This window comes from Scyliorhinus canicula, chromosome 21, assembly GCF_902713615.1.
Source record: "Scyliorhinus canicula chromosome 21, sScyCan1.1, whole genome shotgun sequence".
Taxonomy (NCBI): Eukaryota; Metazoa; Chordata; class Chondrichthyes; order Carcharhiniformes; family Scyliorhinidae; genus Scyliorhinus; species Scyliorhinus canicula.
In genome coordinates, this window is record NC_052166.1 from 17,245,903 (window position 1) to 17,266,602 (window position 20,700).

At 43.9% G+C, this 20,700-nt stretch overlaps 1 protein-coding gene across 7 annotated transcripts in view; it reads right to left on the reverse strand.

Moving 5' to 3' along the window:
* LOC119955955 overlaps positions 1-20,700 on the reverse strand; it is a 114,692-nt gene that overhangs the window by 36,301 nt on the left and 57,691 nt on the right. For all 7 annotated transcript variants that reach the window (XM_038782626.1, XM_038782624.1, XM_038782625.1 and 4 more), the window contains exon 4: positions 16,459-16,615. In XM_038782626.1, coding sequence (XP_038638554.1) covers positions 16,459-16,615 — 157 coding nt within the window. The remainder of the gene's footprint in view (positions 1-16,458; positions 16,616-20,700) is intronic.

Consider the following 20,700-nt stretch of genomic DNA (forward strand, 5'->3'; position numbering starts at 1 on the left):
GTGGTGGCGTCAGCGGCAGCTGACGCACCGGCGCATGTGCGAACCGGCGAAGGCCTTTCAGCCAGCCCCGGCGCCGTGCATCAAAGGTCGTTGTTGCTGGTTTTGGCGCCAGTCGGTGTGGTGCCAACCTCAATGTGAGGGCTTGGCCCCTAAAGGTGCGGAGAATTCCGCACCTTTGGGGAGGCCCGATGCCAGAGTGATTGCCGCCACTCCGCTACGCTGGGACCCCCCCCGCCCCCTAGAAGAGAATTTCGCCCAAGAGCAGAAACGTGGTGGCTGAATCTGGAGAATCCTGGCTGCCAACTTCCATTAACAGAACTGCTATTTCATAGAATCCCTAGAGTGCAGAATGAGTCCATTTGGTCATCGGATCTGCATCGATCCTTCAAAAGAGCATCCCATCGGGCCTACTCTCCCGCCCTAACCCGCAACCTCACCTAACCTGCACAGCTTTTGGATACTGAGGGACAATTTAGTATGGCCAATCCACCAAACCTGCACGTCTTTGGACTGTGGGAGAAAACTAGAGTAACATAAGAACAAGGAGCAGGAGTCGGCCATCTGGCCCCTCGAGCCTGCTCCGCCATTCAATGAGATCATGGCTGATCTTTTGTGGACTCAGCTCCACTTTCCCGCCCGAACACCATAACCCTTAATCCCTTTATTCTTCAAAAAACTATCTATCTTTACCTTAAAAACATTTCATGAAGGAGCCTCAACTGCTTCACTGGGCAAGGAATTCTACTGATTAACAACCCTTTGGGTGAAGTTCCTCCTAAACTCAGTTCTAAATCTACTTCCCCTTATTTTGAGGCTATGCCCCCCAGTTCTGCTTTCACCTGCCAATGGAAACAACCTGCCCGCATCTATCCTATCTATTCCCTTCATAATTTTAAATGTTTCTATAAGATCCCCCCTCATCCTTCTAAATTCCAACGAGTACAGTCCCAGTCTACTCAACCTCTCCTCGTAATCCAGCCCCTTCAGCTCTGGGATTAACCTAGTGAATCTCCTCTGCACGCCCTCCAGTGTCAGTACGTCCTTCCTCAAGTAAGGAGACCAAAACTGAACACAATACTCCAGGTGTGGCCTCACTAACACCTTATACAATTGAGGAAATCCCACGCAGACACAGAGAGAATGTTGAGACTCCACACAGTCACCCAAGGCCCAAATTGAACTCGGGTCCTTGATACTGTGATGTAGCAGTGCTACCCACTGCACCACAGTGCTGCCATTTATGGGTAATAGCATAAGGGACTGCGGATTGAGTGAATGAACGAGATTGATTATCAATATTTGGAAAGAAATTCAGAAATCATTTGATTTACATGGTTCATTCTCGGCTCTGACCATTGTGAGGTCTATAAAGGTTTCATATTCCACTTGCATGATAATGGCTTTAAGAAATGGTCTGAATATGGTCTCATCTTCCTTCACCAGCTATTTCAGCAGGATACTCTAAAATCATTTGAGCAGATCAGAGGGGAATTTGGTCTTCCAAATGCTGACATTTTTTAAAGATACCTACAGATAAGACATTTTCTTTTAAAACAGGAAGACCTAAACAAAGTAAGAAGTCCATCTCTTTTACCCTCAATTGGCTGAAACCCATATGCCCAACCTATGAAACTCGGTTATCCGAAGTCAGAGAGCTATTTGAGATTGAAAGAATCATGCAAGCATTATGAGAGCTTGGACATTAAGATTGTTTGCACTTTATTTCTACTTGTCCAGAAGATTTTCAGCAGATGGTACAGAGTAAACCCATTTTCATCTATCAATGTTAACTGGACTGAGAATCCTGTGCATTCGACAAACCACAATAGGTTTACAATATGGTGAAGCTACATGCTTCTAAAACAGGCTTTAACTTTATTGTATGTTAAGGTACCAACTGTGAGGACTCAGATAATACATTCCTGCTGGTTATGCGTCATGTGAGGGTACTGATGTCAACAGAGTGTTTGCTCATGTTTTGGGCAGGTCACGATCTTGATTGCATAAGCAGCATCCTTAATAAACTTCTCATTGTGTTTTACAAGAATCAAGAAAATGGGCATTTCCATACCTTTTCTCTTTGCAACAATGAAGAAAACGTGACGAGGATTGAGGCAGAAAAAAAAAAATTACTGAAAAAGAAGGTTTTGTCAACTAAGAGTGGAATGGCTTCAGGAACAACGGAGGATTCTCGGGACCGAACGCTCACATTCACAGTCGTCAGGCGAAGCACCTCCACCGATTTGAAGGTTTAACACATTTTTTTGGTAGCAATGTAAGACCGAAAGTAGGGAAATAATTTTGCTTGCGTTGAATTGAACGGGGTCCGGGCTGCAGGGACTGCGCACGTAGCAAAGCTAAAGGGGCTGTGCGGAACGGATATTTTAAAGTCTGCAGATTTTGCACAGGCCATGACTTGGGGAAAAAGTTGGACTTCAGTCAGGCAAAAACAGAAAATAATTCCTCACTGCTTGTTAAAGGGATTGTTTGTGCCATACTTTCCATTTTAAAAAAAATCTGAATTTGGTAACTGTAGACCCTAGGAGCCAGGGTGCAAAAACAGTGGAAGAAACGTTCGCCATGGATGCGTTGGTGAGGATTATGAGACATGGACTTCATATGAGGAAAGATTCTAATTATTTCTAATAGCAAATCAGACACCTGAGGACCTAAAGGTCTGAACATTTATCAGCATCAGCTTAGTTGGGTGTAAACATTTATATTGCTGGAGAATCTAGTTCATCCAGAAAAGTTGGGAAATGGGAAAGTGCGTGGAAAGTTTTTTACGCAGAGGGTGGTGGGTGCCTGGAATGCTTTGCCAGCGGAGGTGGTAGAGGAGGGCACAAACTCATATCAAAGAACAAAGAATACAGCTTAGGAACAGGCCCGTAGGCCCTCCAAGCCAGCGGCGACCATGGTACCTGCCTATACTAAAACCGTATGCACTTACAGAGTCCATATCCTTCCATTCCCACCCTATTCATACATTTGTCTAGATGCCACTTAAATGTTTTCGTACCTGCTCCCACCACCTCCCCAGGCATTGCGGTCCCATATATTTACCACCCTCTCTGTAAAAAAACTTGCCTCGTACATCTGTTCGAAACTTTTCCCCACGCACTTTAAACCTATGTCCCCATGTACTTGATTCTCCTACCCTAGGAAAGAACATATGACTATCCACTCTGTCCATGCCACTCAATCTTGTAGACCTCTATCAGGTTGCCTCTCAACCTCTGTCGTTCCAGTGAGAACAGACCAAGTTTATCTAACTTCTCTTCATAGCTAATGCCCTCCATACCAGGCAACATCCTAGTAAACTGCTTCTGTACCCTCTCCAAAGCATCTACATCTTTCTGATAGCGTGTCGACCAGAATTGTACACGATATTCCAAATGAGGCCTAACGAAGGACCTGTACAGCTGCAACATGACTTTCCAATTTTTATATTCAATGCCCGACCGATGAAGGCCAGCATGCCGTATGCCTTCTTGACAATCTTATCCACATGGGTTGCCACTTTCGGTGATCGGTGGACATGCACGCCCAGATCTCTCTGCCTGTCAATACTCGCAAGAGTTCTACCATTTACTGTGTAATTCCTACATGCATTGGACTTTCCAAAGTGCATTACCTCACACTTGTCTGGATTAAACTCCATCTATCATTTCTCCGCCAAGACTCCAACCAGTTTAGATCCTGCTGTATCCTCTGACAATCCTGTTCACTATCTGCAACTCCACCAATTTTTGTGTCGTCTGCAAACGTACTAGTCAGAGCAGCTTACAGTTTCTTCCAAATCATTTATATACACTATGAAAAACAAAGGTCCCAGAACGAATCCCTGTGGATCGCTGCTAGCCACAGCCTTCCATTCAGAAAAGCACCCTTCTACTCTGACCCTCTGTCTTCTGTGCCCAAGCCAGTTCTGTATCCAACTTGCCAGCTCAACTTCCTGACCCATAGACCACAATCAGTAAGGATAAACAACACCTCCTCCACAATAGTCCTCAATAACGGAGCCCAGCAAGGCTGCGTACTATACTCCCTGTACACACATGACTGTGTGACAGAATGTGGCTCCAAATCCATCTAAAAATCTACTCATGATGACATGACCGTAGTGGGTCAGATCCCTAACAACGTTGAGTCAGAGTACAGGAGGGAGATAGAGAACCTAGTGAAGTGGTGTAAGGACAACAACCACTCCCTCAATGTCAGCAAAACTAAAGAGCTGGTCATTGACTTCAGGAAGCAAAGTATCGTACACACCCGTCTGCATCAATAGTACCAAGGTGGAGATGGTTGACAGCTTCAAATTCCTAGGTGTGCACATCACCAACAATCTGTTCTCGTCCACACACGTCGACACTATGACCAAGAAAGCACAACGGCGCCTATACTTTCTCAGGAAACTAAGGAAGTTTGGCATGTCCACATTGACTCTTACCAACTTTTACAGATGCACTATAGTAAGCATCCTATCTGGCTGCATCACAACCTGATATGGCAACTGCTCGGCTAAAGACCGTAATAATCTACGGAGAATCGAGAACATAGCCCAGTCCATCACACGAACCAACCTCCCATCCTGACTCTCTCTACATCTCCCGTTGCCTTGGGAAAGCGGGCAGCATAATCAAACACCTCTCCCATCCGGCTTATTCACCCTTCTAACTTCTTCTATCAGGCAGGAGATACAAAAGTCTGAGAACACCAAATAATACCTTCTCCCCGCTGTTACCAGAGTCCTGAATGACCCTCTTTTTGATTGATCTGATCTCTTCACATATCCTGGTAAGGTGTATCCAGGAAGGCTTTGCGATGCAATATGTATGTATTTAGTCCAACTAGGGAATGGGTAGTAATGGACTTGGTATTGGGGAATGAGTCTGGACAAGTGGTTGAGGTTTCAGTAGTGGTACATTTTGGGAGTAGTCATCACAATTCCCTACGTTTTAGGGTACTTTTGGATAGGGATGAGGGTGACCCTCGATTAAGGTGCTAAATTGGGGAAAGGGAAATAACGATAACATTAGACAGGAATTGAAGAATTTGGATTGAATGCAGCTGTTGGGAGAGTAAATCAACATCGGACATGAAATGAAATGAAATGAAAATCACTTATTGTCACAAGTAGGCTTCAAATGAAGTTACTGTGAAAAGCCCCTAGTCGCCACATTCCGGCACCTGTTCGGGGAGGCTGGTACAGGAATTGAACCGTGCTGCTAGCCTGCCTTGGTCTACTTTCAAAGCCATGTGGGAGCCTTTCAAGCAACAGTTGATTAGGATTCAGTAAAATCATGTTCCGGAGAGAACAAAGGATAAGAATGGGAGGTTTAGGGAGCCTTGGATAAGAAGGGATATTGTGAACCTCGTCAAAAAAAAGCTGGAGGTTATTGTACGGTCTAGAAGGGTGGGAACAGTCAAAATCTTTGAGGAGCATAAAAAAAGTGGGAAGGTACTTAAACGGGAAATTAGGGAACATGAAAAGTCCTTGGCACGTAGGATTAAGGTGAATCCCAAAGCTTTTTATTCATATGTAAAAAGCAAGAGGGTGGCCAGGGAAAGAATTGGACCACTTAAGGACAGTGGGGGGGGGAATCTATGTGTTGAGCCAGAGGAAATGGGCGAGGTACTAAATGAGTACTTTGCATCAATGTTCACCAAAGAAAATGACTTTGTGGAAGATGGTTCTTGGGTAGGGTGTGTGGACAGTCTGGCTCATGTTGATGTCGAAAAGGAGGTGGTATTGGGTGTTTTAAAAGACATTAAGTTAGATAAGTCTCCTGGACCGGATGGGATTTACCACAGAATACTGAGGGAAGCAAGGGAGGAAATTGCTGGGGACTTAACTGACATCTTTATATCCTCATTGGCTATAGGTGAGATCCCAGAGGACTGAATAGCTAATGTAGTACCGCTGTTTAAGAAAGGTAGCAGGGATAATCCAGGAAACTATAGGCCGGCGAGCCTCATGTCAGTAGCAGGTAAATTATTGGAGAGAATTCTCAGGGGCAGAATTTATACCCATTTGTAAGCAAATGGACTCATTCGCAATAGACAGCATGGTTTTGTGAAGGGGAGGTCGTACCTCACTAACTTGATCGAGATTTTTGAGGTGACGACAAAGATGATTGATGAAGGGAGGGCGGTGGATGTTGTTTACATGGACTTCAGTAAAGTCTTTGACAAGGTTGCTCATGGCAGACTGATACAAAAGGTGAAGTCACACAGGATCAGAGATGAGGTGGCAAGATGAATACAGAACTGGCTCGGTCACAGAAAGTAAAGGGTAGCAGTAGAAGGATGTTCTTCTGAGTGAAAGGTTGCGACTAGTGGTGTTCCACAGGGATCTGTGCTGTGGCCTCTGTTGTTTGGAGTATACATAAACGATTTGGAGGAAAATGTAGCTGGTCTGATTAGTAAGTTCCCGGATGACACCAAGGTTGGTGCAGTGGCAGATAGTGTTGAGGGTTGTCAGAGGACATAGATAAACTTAGGCAGAGAAAAGGCAAATGGAGTTTAATCCAGACAAATATGAGGTAATGCATTTTGGTAGGTATAACATAGAGGGGAAATATACCATAAATGGCAAAACTCTTAGGAATATGGAAAGTCAGAGAGATCTGTGCATGCAGGTCCACAGATCTTTGAAAGTGGCAACACACGTGGACAAGGTACTCAAGAAAGCATACGGAATGCTTGCCTTCATTAAACAAGGTGTTGAGTATAAAAACTGGCAAGTCATGCTACAGTTGTATTGAAACTTCGTAAGGACACTTGGAATATTGTGCACAAATCTGGTCGCCACAACCAGAAGGATGTGGAGGCTTTGGAGATGGTGCACAGGAGGTTTACCAGGATATTGCCTGGTCTGGAGGAGGGGGGTGGGGGGTGTGTGTGTGTGTGTTGTTGTTGTTAGCTATGTCATGAACGACGCGGGCTGAGAGATTCACAGACAACACAAAAATTGGTGGAGTTGCGGATAATGAAGAGGTCTACAAGATTATGAGGGGCATGGATAGAGTGGATTGCCTTCCCAGGGTGGAGGGCCAGTCACCAGGGGGGCATAGGCCTTAAGGTCCGTGGGGCAAAGTTTAGAGGAGACGTGCGAGTCAGGCTTTTTACAGAGGGTGGCGAGTGCCTGGAACGCATTGCCAGGGGAGGTTGTGGAAGCAGATACATTAACGGAGTTCAAAAGGTATCTTGACAAATACATGGATAGGATGGGTATAGAGGGATACGGCACTAGGAGGTGTTGAGGGTTTTGGCCAAGATTGGTATCATGACCGGTACATGCTTGGAGGGCCGAAGGGCCTGTTCCTGTGCTGTATTGTTCTTTGTTATCTTATCTACTGAGTAGTACTTTTAAAAAAAATTTAGAGTACCCAATTACTACTTTTTTTCCAATTAAGGGGCAATTTATCATGGCCAATCCACCTAACCTGCATATCTTTGGGTTGTGGAGGCGAAACCCACGCAGACACGGGGAGAATGTGCAAACTTCGCACGGACAGTGATCCAGGGCCGGGATTCGAACCCAGGTCCCCAGCGCTGCAGTCTCAGTGCTATTCACTGCACCACCGTGCTGCCCTTTTCTTTTTTTCTTTTAAATTTTAGAGTACCTGATTCATTATTTCCAATTAAGGGGCAAATTCACGTGGCCAATGCACCTACCCTGCACATCATTGGGTTGCGGGGGCGAAACCCACGTAAACACGGGGAGAATGTGCCAACTCCACACGGACAGTGACCCAGAGCAGGGATCGAACCTGGGACCTTGGCAGCAGGGCTAATCCACTGCGCCACCGTGCTGCCCTTCTACTGAGTAGTACTGCACTCCTGTATTCTCACCCGATGCCTGTGTCTATGATTTTCATTGTGTATTTGTGAATGACCTGTTTTTATCCCATGAATGGAATGATCTGTTTGGACTGTACATAGAACAATACTTTCCACTGTACATCGGTACATGTGACAATAAACAAATCCAATCCAATGCAATGTAATGCACAGAGATCGATTTTGTTACAGAAGACTTCATTTTGGAGTAACATCTGCGCTTGCTCTTTTCAAAGATCCATGGATCAAATTCTAAGTGAGTTGAAAGAAGTGCAATGTTATTTAGATGACATATTCATCATCGGTTCAAATGAACAGGAACATTTGGAGAATTTGGAAGATACACTGAAGTGGCTACAGAGCCACAATTGAAGAGTTAAAAAGGAAAAGTACGACTTTTTCCAGTCATCGAATTGTCTCGTTGGTATTATCAGCAAAGATGGCTTTCACAGAGAGCTGAAGAAAATATCAGCAATTATGTCCTCAAAATGTGACATTTTTAGGATTGGTCAATATTATAGTAAATATTGTCGCTATTTTTCCCACCGGAGATGGCAATAATGTTGCTCCCAACAGCGTCGCCAATACTGTGGGTATTTCTATTTATCTTGGTGAACCACAAGCCTTCCCTTATATCGATCAAATGACCACACAACCAGTTAGTTAGTTCAAAAGATGGTTTATTTACATACACAAGAGTTATCTCAACATGCAAACACAATATCTACTACGAGTTAAACTACACCTATCGGCTACAATAATCTATACTAAACTTCAGGGCGACCGGCACAATGGATATGGATACGGCCTTTCTCTGGATTTCGCTTGCCTTGTTCGAAGAAAGTGCCTCTGTCTCCGCTGGGGTCATCCGTCAGGTCGCGATCGTTGGTCTTGAACTTGGCTGGCTGTTTCTGCTACAATTCGGTTGGCACAGGCCAGATCCAAAAGAGACAGAACACATGGCTGCGTCCTCTTTTATCCCTCTGGGATTTTGTGCTCTTTATTGGGCAGTCCTTACTTCGGACCCAATAGTTCGACAGGGTTCTGATCACTGTCATCGATTTCGGCCAATAAAGGGGCGGGTGCCTTGGTGGCTGGACGGGTCCTTGGCGGTCATTGACCATGGCAGTTGTGGTTTCTGAGTAAGGGGAGTGGCGCCAATCAGTCTGTGGCTTTACTGGCTGCTTGATTGGAGTTCTATTGTCCTGGGAAAATGGACCTTTAAAATGCAAACGGGCGGGGATTTCGATCAGGTATGGTTACCTGTGTTTTAGATACACATAGGCTCTGTATCTGTCCCGAGTCCTGGGTTGGCCATAATTCCCATGGTCCTTTGCAGATGGCCATCTTAGATGGCTACAACATGTACCGAATTTAGCAACAAGATTGAAGCCTTTACATACTTGCTATGAGTCAAATAGGCATAGCACTGATCAGAAGAATGTAGGAGTGCATACAATGAAGTGAAAGAAGCTTTACAGATGTCAGAGCTGCTGGTTCATTATGATCCCAAGATGAAGTTGCAACTTGCTTGTGATGCCACACCTTATATATGGTTGGTGCAGTCACCTCGCACATTATGCCTTTAGTAGAGGAACGACCGATAGCGTTTGCTTCATGCACTTAATAATAATAATTGCCTATTGTCACAAGTAGGCGTTAAATGAAGTTACTGTGAAAAGCCCCTAGTCGCCATATTCCGGCGCCTGTTCGGGGAGGCTGGTACGGGAATTGAACCCGCGTTGCTGGCATTGTTCTGCATTACAAGCCAGCTATTTATCCCACTGAGCTAAACCAGCCCCAGAGTGCGTAACTGGTTAGAAACAGGGGAATTCACAACAGGGAACAAAGAAATAGCTGGAATGGCTGAGGAACTGAATTCGCTCTTTGCTTCTGTCTTCACAAAGACATGAATAATGTACTGGAAGTTCTGAGAAACACAAGTTTTAGTGAGGTGTTGAAGGAAATTAGTATTAACAAGAGAATGGTTTTAGGGAAATAAATGGGATTGAAGGTAGCTATATCTCCAGGGTCTGATAATCTTCATCCCAGAGTACTTAAGGAAGTAGCCTTGGAAATAGTAGATCCATTGGTGGTCATTTTTCAAAATTCTTTGAACTGTGGAATGGTTCCTACAGATTGCAGGGTAGCGAATGTAACCCCGCTATTCAAAAAGGGAGGTAGAGAATATACAGGGACCCATAGACCAGTAAGCCTAGCGGCAGCAGTAAGGAAATTCCTCGAATCCATTATCAAAGACATTATAGCACAGCATTTGGAAAGCCGTGGTATAATCAGACAAAGTCAGCATGGATTTATGAAAGGGAAATCATGCTTGACAAATCTATTGAAAATCTTTGAAGATGTAACTAGTAGAGTTGACCAGGGAGACTCGGTAGATCTAGTTTATTTAGGCTTCCAGAAGGCATTTGACAAGGTTTCACACAGCAGTTTACTATGTAAAGTTAAAGAGCATGGGATTGTGGGTAGTGTCTTGAGATGGATAGAATGCTGGTTCGCAGTCACAAAGCAAAAAGTTGGAATAAATGGGTCTTTTTCCAATTGGCAGGCAGTGTCTGGTGGAGTACGGCAGGGATCTGTGCCAGAACCCAACTGTTCACATTATATATTAATGATTTGGACAAAGGAACTAATTTCCAAATTTGCAGATGCTACGAAGTTGGGTGGGAAGGTGAAAGTGGGACAACACAGAGATGATTCAGTGGGATTTAGATAGGCATATGCAGTATAATGTGGATACATGTGAGATTATCCACTTTGCTGGCAAATATAGGAAGGCAGATTACTATTTGAATGGGTGTAAATTGTGAGAGGTGGATACTCGGTGGTGTCCTCGTGCATCAGTCTCTGAAAGTAAGCGCGCAGATATAGCGGGCAGTAAAGAAGGCACATGGCATGTCGGCCTTCATAGTGAGAGGATTTGAGTTCAGGAATAGGATGTTTTACTGAAATTGTATTGCGCATTGGTGAGGCCACACCTGGAGTATTGTGTGCAGTTTAGATGTCCTTATCTGAGAAAGGATATTCTTGCTACGGAGTGAGTGCAGTAAAGGTTCCTGGGACGGCGGGACTGTCATATGAGGAGAGGCTAAATTGGTTAGCATTATATTAATTGGCGTTTAGAAAAGTGAGGGAGCATCTCGTAGAAACTTCTAAAATTCTAACAGGATTAGATAGGGTAGATTCAGAAAGAATGTTCCAGATGATTGAGGAGTCCAGAACTATGGATCATAGTTTGAGGATAAGGGGTAAACCTTTAGGGCTGAGGCGAGAAGAAATTTTTTCACCCAGAGAGTGGTGAATCTGTGGAATTCACTAGCACAAAATGAGGTGAAAATATTGTGTTCGAGAAGGAATGAGATATTGTTTATGATCATGGCTGACCATCAGGTTCAGTACTCTGATCCTGTCTCCCTGCCCCCCCCCCCCCCCCCCCCCCATATCCCATTAGCCTCAAGAGGCTAAAGGGATCAAGGGATATGGGGGGGGGGGGGGGGGGGCAGGGAGACAGGATCAGAGTACTGAACCTGATGGTCAGCCATGATCATAAACAATGGCGGAGCAGGCTCAAAAGGTCGAATGGCCTCCTCCTGCCTCTATTTTCTATACGTTTCTATGTGTGTATGCATGAATGATTGAACAAAATGAACTATGCTCAGCTGGAAAAAGAAGCATTGAGCATCATTTTTGGTGCAAGAAGGTTCCACCATTATCTTTATGGGCGTATTTTTAATCATTTGATGGATCATAATCATTTGACTACAATCATTGGGCCGTCAAAATGTGTTTCTTTGGCGGCTTGTGGATGGCAGAGATGGTCATTTGTATTGTAGGTACACATATCGCAATCAGTGCAGCATGCAAATTCTGATGCTTTATCAGTTGTCGTTACAAATCAAGCGTGACGCTGAAGAATATTTCATTAGTATTTTTAAAAATAATCTTTATTGTCACATAAGAACATAAGAACTAGGAGCAGGAGTAGGCCATCTGGCCCCTCGAGCCTGCTCCGCCATTCAATTAGATCATGGCTGATCTTTTGTGGACTCAGCTCCACTTTCCGGCCTGAACACCATAACCCTTAATCCCTTTATTCTTCAAAAAACTATCTATCTTTACCTTAAAAACATGTAATGAAGGAGCCTCAACTGCTTCACTGGGCAAGGAATTCCATAGATTCACAACCCTTTGGGTGAAGAAGTTCCTCCTAAACTCAGTCCTAATCTACTTCCCCTTATTTTGAGGCTATGTCCCCTAGTTCTGCTGTCACCCGCCAGTGGAAACAACCTGCCCGCATCTATCCTATCTATTCCCTTCATAATTTTAAATGTTTCTATAAGATACCCCCTCATCCATCTAAATTCCAACGAGTACAGTCCCAGTCTACTCAACCTCTCCTCATAATCCATAATCCAACCCCTTCAGCTCTGGGATTAACCTAGTGAATCTCCTCTGCACACCCTCCAGCACCAGTACGTCCTTTCTCAAGTAAGGAGACCAAAACTGAACACAATACTCCAGGTGTGGCCGCACTAATTAGTTCATAAATCAAAGATTGGTTTCCAACATCAGTTTCAGCTGGTGAGGGATAGAAACTGGGGACATGAGAAATACTCAAGTGGTAAAGGTAAAGGTGATCTGATGGGAGACAGTAAAGAGAATGTACCTCAGATTAAAAAAGAAATCCAGGAGGGTGGAAAAGAAATGAAAAGTTTCAAATGTTTTCACTGTAATAAATAGGCCATGTAAAGTCACAGTGTTGGTGGTTGAAGAAAAGCACTGGGAAGGCTGATGTAGTAAAACAGGATAAGACAGTGGGATTTGTTAGAGTGGTAAAGGAAAGCCCAAGGGAAGCGAAGGAGGTGCAAACGATTCTACAGCCTATTCAAGAAGTAATCGTTAAGAAGGTGCCAGATGTCTTATAAGAATTTACTTGTGTGGGTAAAGTTTACTCATGTGTATCAGGAGGAGCAGGTAAAGAAGTCACAATTTTAAGTGATACAGGGGTTAGTCAATCTTTAATGGTAAGAGATGAGGAATTATGTAGTTTGGGAAGAATGTTGCCAGAAAAGGTAGTGATACGTGGAATTCAGTGTTCCATTATATAAGGTAAGGTTGGAAAGTCCAGTGAAGAGTGATGAAGTGGTAGTAGGAGTAATAGAGAAACTATCTTGTCCAGGAATACAGTTTATCTTGGGTAATTATATAGCTGGATCGCAGGTGGGAGTGATGCCTACTGTGGTTGATAAGCCAGTGGAAAATCAGACAACTGAAGTGTTGAAGGATGAATATCCTGGGATTTTTCCGGATTGTGTAGTAACCCGGTCGCAAAGTCACAGGTTAAGACAAGAGGAGAAATCAAAGAGTGAAGATGAAGTTGAAGTGCAATTATCTGAAACGATTTTTGATCAGTTGGTTGAAAAAGAACAAGAACGGGTGGAGGAGGAGGCGGATATTTTTAGTTCAGGAAAATTGGCGGAGTTACAACAGAAAGATGTAGAAATAAAACGGATATATCAGAAAGCATATACGGAAGAGGAATCTGAGAGTATACCAGAGTGTTATTACCGTAAAAGTGATGTCTTGATGAAAAAATGGAGACCTGTACATGTGCAGGCGGATGAAAAGTGGGCAGAAGTTCCTCAAGTAGCATTGCCGGTAGGGTATAGAAAGGAGGTGTTGCGAGTTGCACATGAGGTACCAGTGGGAGGTCATTTGGGAATCAGGAAAACTCAAGCTAAAATCCAGAAACATTTTAATTGGCCTGGACTACATAAAGATGTAGTATAATTTTGTCAATCATGTCACACATGTCAAGTGATAGGGAAACCTCAAGCAGTGATAAAACCAGCACCCTTAATACCCATTCCAGCATTTGAGGAACCTTTTACAAGGGTCCTAATTGATTATGTGGGACCGCCTCCCAAAACAAAAAGTGACTATAATGGATGTGTCTACTAGGTTTCCAGAGGCCATTCCAGTACGTAATATTACAGATAAAAGGATTGTGGAGGAGTTACTTAAATTCTTTATTAGATATGGACTGCCCACAGAAATTCAATCGGATCAAGGATCAAATTTTACTTCAAAGTTATTCAAAGAAGTTATGGATAGTTTAGGAATAAAACAATTTAAATCAACTGCGTATGATCCAGAATCGCAGGGAGCGTTAGAAAGGTGGCATCAGACATTAAAGACAATGTTGAGGGCATATTGTCAAGATCCCAGAGGATTGGGATAAAGGAATTCCATTCGTATTGTTTACAATTAGGGATGCACTTAATGATTCTACCAAATTTAGTCCTTTTGAACTAATTTTTGGTCATGAGGTAAGAGGACCACTTAAATTGATTGAGGAAAAATTGGTGGGTAAGAAATCGGAAATTACACTATTGGATTACGTGTCAAATTTTAGGAAACTATTAAATAGAGCAAGTGAATTGGCTAGACAATGTTTGAAAGTTGCACAAAATGTGATGAAACGGGTAGCGGATAAGAAATCCAAAGTTTGTAGTTTTGTCAGTGGGGATAAAGTTTTAGTGTTGTTACCAGTGGTAGGTGAGCCTTTAAAAGCTAGGTTTTGTGGACCGTATCAAGTTGAAAGGAAATTAAGTGAGGTGAATTATATGGTAAAAACACCAGATAGAAGGAAGACTCACCGAATGTGAATATGCTTAAAAGGTACTTTGAAAGGGAAGGAGAGAAAAAGGAGGTTTTAATGATTCTAAGTGACGAACCAAATCCAGATGACTGTGAATTTGACATACCTCAAACTAAATTGGAAAATGAGGATGTTCTTAAAAATTGGGATGAATTGTTGTTACCTTCCAGAGGAAAAACGAACTGACCTGAAAGAGTTATTGATATCACATGGGCAAGCTTGTAGAGATAAATTGGGAAGTACTAAAATGGCTATACATGATGTAGATGTGGGAAATGCTGTTCCTATCAAAGAACATCCATATTGACTTAATCCTTTAAAATTGGCACAGGTTAACAGAGAGATTGAGAGTATGCTGAAAAATGGCATAATTGAAGTGGGTTGCAGCCAATGGAGCTCACCCATAATGATGGTACCTAAACCAGACGGTACCCAACGGTTGCGTGTGGACTATCAGAAGGTTAATGCAGTCACAAGAACCGACTCTTACCCTATCCCACGTTTGGAGGATTGCATTGAGAAAGTGGGACAATCCGCTTTTATTTCCAAATTGGATTTACTGAAAGGTTACTGGCAAGTACCATAACATTATAAAGCATTCTCGTAAAGATCAAAGAACCAGGGTATATTACAGAGAAAATTAAGCAAATTTCTGATATCTTACTGGAACACCGTACATACCCTACGGAAAGTTCACCTGCAATGCTGTTGTTCAAGAGGAAACTACTAACGCAGTTTGATTTGTTAACTCCACCTGATACTTCCAAGATTGTCAAGCTATAAGAAGCTAAAATTGCTAAGAGGGAGAAAATACATAAAAAACGAGTTTCAACCAGGGAGAGAGTGTGAGCTAGGGTCAACACCACCAATGAGAAATGGGTACCAGCTATTATCCTAGCAAAGATAGGTCCGACATCATGCGCCATACAGACAGATGATGGAAGACTTTGCTGCACGAAGTGAGTTTACAGAAATTTCAAGAAGTTTTTTTCCCTTGGAAAATGGAGAGAGCAATCCATTTGGAACAGAGACCAAAGAGTGATGAGTTCAGATTCTGTTTCTGAGGACTTTTCAATAACTATAGTGACAGATACTGAAAGGGGGCAGCACGGTAGCATGGTGGTTAGCATAAATGCTTCACAGCTCCAGGGTCCCAGGTTCGATTCCCGGCTGGGTCACTGTCTGTGCGGAGTCTGCACGTCCTCCCCGTGTGTGCGTGGGTTTCCTCCGGGTGCTCCGGTTTCCTCCCACAGTCCAAAGATGTGCGGGTTAGGTGGATTGGCCATGCTAAATTGCCCGTAGTGTCCTAAAAAGTAAGGTTAAGGGGGGGGGGGGTTGTTGGGTTACGGGTATAGGGTGGATACGTGGATTTGAGTAGGGTGATCATTGCTCGGCACAACATCAAGGGCCGAAGGGCCTGTTCTGTGCTGTACTGTTCTATAACTACCAAGTTGTACCATTTACAGAAAGGAATGAAGGCACTTCCAAAGTCGCAAGTAGCCAAGTTCAAGAATTCCAAATTCTACGAAAAAGGAATAGGTGTCCACCACAGAAACTGTCTTATTGAATTGTATCAATGTATAGAATTAATACACAAATGGATCGCCTTTATAAATTTTAATTGTTGTTGTTGCACGAAAGAAGAAAGGGGGAGGGGTGTTATATATCCGAGAATACATTCCTGCTGGTTATGTTTCACAAGATGTGTCGTGACATCAGCAGTGTTTGCACGGGCTTTGGACAGATCACTATCTTGATTGTATGAGCTACATATCTTAATAAATCTCTCATTGTGTTTTAGAGGAATCCAGAGCGTGGGGACCTCCATACTTTTTCTTTTTGCAACAACAAATAAAATATAACACCAACAAAGATTAAGAATTCTATACCTTACTTAATCTACTATTTTTGCATGTCAAAAAGGTACTTACAACTTTTGAAGGCTTTTATGGAGCAGACGTGGAAATATCAGAAGTACAACTCCTGCAATGATTGTAGCAATGCAGAGCAGAGAGAGTAGACCAAGCATTGCCACAATAGCCCTTTCATTCCCTTCTGATGTCATATATGAGCAGTCACAGTTAATAGCTATTAGGCAAATAAAAATAATGATAATTAAATAACCAGTCACACAATCCAAATTCCTTTCTTCTGTTTACTTCAATTTCCTTTAAAATAAACTGGCAAATGGACTGAACTATGAAGCAGTCAGACCCTATTTGGAGTATTATGAGCAGTTTTGGGCCCCATATCGAAGGAAAGATGTGGTGGCTTTGGAAAGGGTCCAGAGGAAGTTCACAAGAATGATCCCTGGAATGAAGAGCTTGTCATATGAAGAATGGTTGAAGACTCTGGGTCTGTACTCGTTGGAGTTTAGAAGGATGAGGGGGGAATCTTGAAACTTACAGGATACTGCGTGGCCTAGATAGAGTGGATGTGGAGAGAATGTTTCCACTTGTAGGAAAAACTAGAACCATTGTAGCAAGAGATCGGGATGCCCCACAAGGGATGGGACCAAATATCGCGGCCAAAGCCAGTTTTAAACCGGCCTCCTGGGATCTACTGGTCTCCCCAGCGAGGCTGCAGCTGGTCACCATTCAGTACTGGTCCACACAAACGTGGGAGGTGGGGGAGGTCTTCCGGGCTATCAGAGACCCCTGGGTGGTCAGGGTCAGTGCAAGGTGGCCCCCTGGCCCTCCCCTTGGAATGTGGGCACTTTGGCACAGCTGGAGCTGTGAAGCATTTATGCTAACCACTATGCTACCGTGCTGCCCTAAGATGCCCCCTCATTCTTCGCTGAATAAAATCCTAGCCGACTCAACTCTCCTCATACATCAGTCCCACCATCCCAGGAATCAGTCTGGTAAATCTTTGCTGCACTCGCTCCATAGCAAGAAATTCTTCCTACGGTAAGACGACCAAAACTGCACACAATATCCCAGGTGTGGTCTCACCAAGGCTCTGTGGAACTACTAATTCTCTAGTATATCTCCTGTATCTAGGGAAGATCAAATATTATGGCAAAACCTTTTTGCTATCTCTACCCTCGTGTCCTTAGCAACCTGGATTACATGCCATCCAGATCAGGTGACGTATCCACTATGTGTCGGCAACCCTTCCAAAAAATGTTTCTAATCAATTTTCACCCCATGCTTCTTCTTCCTTAGTAAACACCAGTACAAAGTAGTCATTACGTATTCTGCCCATGTCTTTTTCTCTAAGCATATCACCCTCTTTGCTCCCGATGGATCCCTCTTCACCTCTTGCTATCTTATTATTATTTCGAAGAATTTTGTTTTTCCTGTCATGTTATTTTTTTAAATTTAAAGTGTCCAATTCCTTTTCTTTAAATGAAGGGGAAATTTAGCGTGGCCGATCCACCTATCCTGTGGGTTGAAACTCACGCAGGCATGGGGAGAATGTGCAAACTCCACACGGACAGTGACCCAGGGTCAGAAAAGAACTCGGGTCCTCAGTGCCATGAACAGCCAACCATTGCGCCACCGTGCCACCCATCTCCTTTCATGTTATCTGTAGTCTAATCTCATATTCTCTATTTGCCAGCCTTATTTTCCTCTGCAAATCCCCTCTAAATCTACTATATTTCGCCTGGTTCATAGTTGAGGAATTTGCCTGACATTCATCTGAACCCTCTTTTTAATTTCATCATATATAGATTTATCCAGAGGGTGGTTACGGTGAGGAACATACTGCCTGGGAGGGTGGAAGAGACACGTTTCCTCACATCCTTTAAAAAATACCCAGATGAGTACTTGGCACGTCATAACATTCAAGACTGCTGGCCAAGTTTAGGGGCTGGTTTAGCTCACTGGGCTAAATCGCTGGCTTTGAAAGCAGACCAAGCAGGCCAGCAGCACAGTTCGATTCCCGTACCAGCCTCCCCGGACAGGCGCCAGAATGTGGCGACTAGGGGCTTTTCACAGTAACTTCATTGAAATTGAAGCCTACTTGTGACAATAAGCGATTTTAATTTTCATTTCATTTCAAGTGGTGGCAAATGGGATTAGGTAGGCAGTTCAGATGTCTTTCATGCATCGGTGCAGACCCGATGGGCCGAAGGGTCTCTTCTGCACTGTATATTCTGTGATAGATCCCCTTTGTTATATAAGGGACAATGATTCTAGTTCCCCTGCCTTTCACCCTTGATGCAATGTACCTAACCTGTACCTGAAACCTTAAAGGTCACTTGTAAAATGTAAATATTTACTACAGTTCTGTACTTTACCATATGGTTTTTCAGAACATAATAGTGACATAGGCCTGGATTTTTCATCCTTAATCTGGAATCCCAATTTAGGAGCGTATCCAATGTCTCTCATATCCCCCATGCCCTCTCCATGAACCATGAACCCCATGTCCACTCACTCACTATTGACAGAACTCATGAACTTTATAATAAAACTGGGAAGTTTTTGTGATGCTCATAAATCTGCCAACAAAAAATACTTTCAAAAACACCATAAAAAAAAAGTCCTTTTAAAATACTCAGTTCACCAAAGTTATTCAAGCTCCACTTGGGGAAAATCTAATACTCTTAAGTGCCCCTAAACTGTCAAACTCAACAGTCATTCAAAAACCTCTCGAAAAATATCTTCCTATTAATGGCTCATTCAACTATCAATCAAGATAAAGCTAATGATACTCTTTTCAGCTGTGTCAACAACTTTGCTGAGCTCAAACTATTTGTGGGCTTTGCAGGTCAGCCAAGTATCCATATGGGATTCCACTGCACAGCTATATAAACAAAGGGGGTGATCCTCTGGCCTCATTGTGCTCTCACTCGAGCGAAACAAGGTCAGTGAAAAGCAAGAGAGGCTGAAAATGAGAACCGCACCAGTTTGCAATGCAATTTGAATTGGCAATAATAATAATAATAATGATCTTTATTGGCACAAGAAGGCTTACATTAACATTGCAATGAAGTTACTGTGAAAAGCCCCTAGTCGCCACATTAAATGAACATTTCAAACAACCCAAGTGGATTCCTGTGGGTGGGCAGGCCATGTGGGCGTCACTGCCTAGCATCCCAATCAGACTGTAATGCCTGGACACTATGCCTGAATACTGCAGGAAGCAACACCACACACACACCAGCCAACATCCGAACACCCAGTGTTGTATGGGACACAGCTCCAGCGACATGTCCATAGCCAGAGTGTGGGTGAGTGCTACAGGGAGGTGACCAGTACCTGGTCCAGGTGACGTTATGAGTGTGTGTCCGGGGTGTGAATCTGAGGTTGGGGCAGGGGGAGATCAATGGGGGAATGGAGGGTCCCGGGGTGGAGGCCACCCACCGCTGTCTGTCAGTCTAACATCCTCTCCAAATGCCTTACAGATATTGAACCTTATGGCAGCGATTTTGGTCCCAGAGCTTCCCTAGAGGTGCTGCTGGTGGGCCGGGCGGCCAGGCGGTGGCAGCAGCAATGTCTGCAGATGCTCGAGGCGACCGACTATGTGCTGGACTCCACCCATACTCTGAGGACCCGGCCGCCCATCAGGCCAGGGAGGGATCCAGAGGGGGAGTTCTGCAACAACCCAGGACAACAGGTGTTGTTGGTTGTTTGAACAGATGACAGACAGTGCGTGCCGCAACAGACTCCGCCTCAAAAGGAGACAGTGCTGCATCCGTGCCAAGCCCCACAGACTTGGCACTACATTGAGGACACCCGGACCCGGTGGTCATCAAGGACACTGCAGCCCTGAAGCTTTACGCCCCAGGATCATTTTAGGGCTCGTGCGGAGACCTGTGTGGCATCTCACAGGCCACAGCACACAGGTGCATCCGACAGGTCACGGATGTCCTGTTTGCCTGGGCGGAAAACTACATCATCTTTAACATGCACCACACCCAGCAAGATGCCTGGGCAGCAGGTTTCTCCGCCATCACCAGGATGCCCAGGTCCAGGGTTTAATAGATTTCTATATAATCTATAATCTTTATTAGTGTCACAAGTAGCTTTACGTTAACATGGCAATTCAGTTACTGTGAAAATCCCCCAGTTTCCACACTTCGGAACCTGTTCGGGTACACAGAGGTAGAATTCAGAATGTCCAATTCATCTAACAAGCACATCTTTCGGGATTTGTGGGAGGAAACCGGAACGCCCGGAGGAAACCCACACAGATACAGGGAGAATGTGCAGACCCTGCAC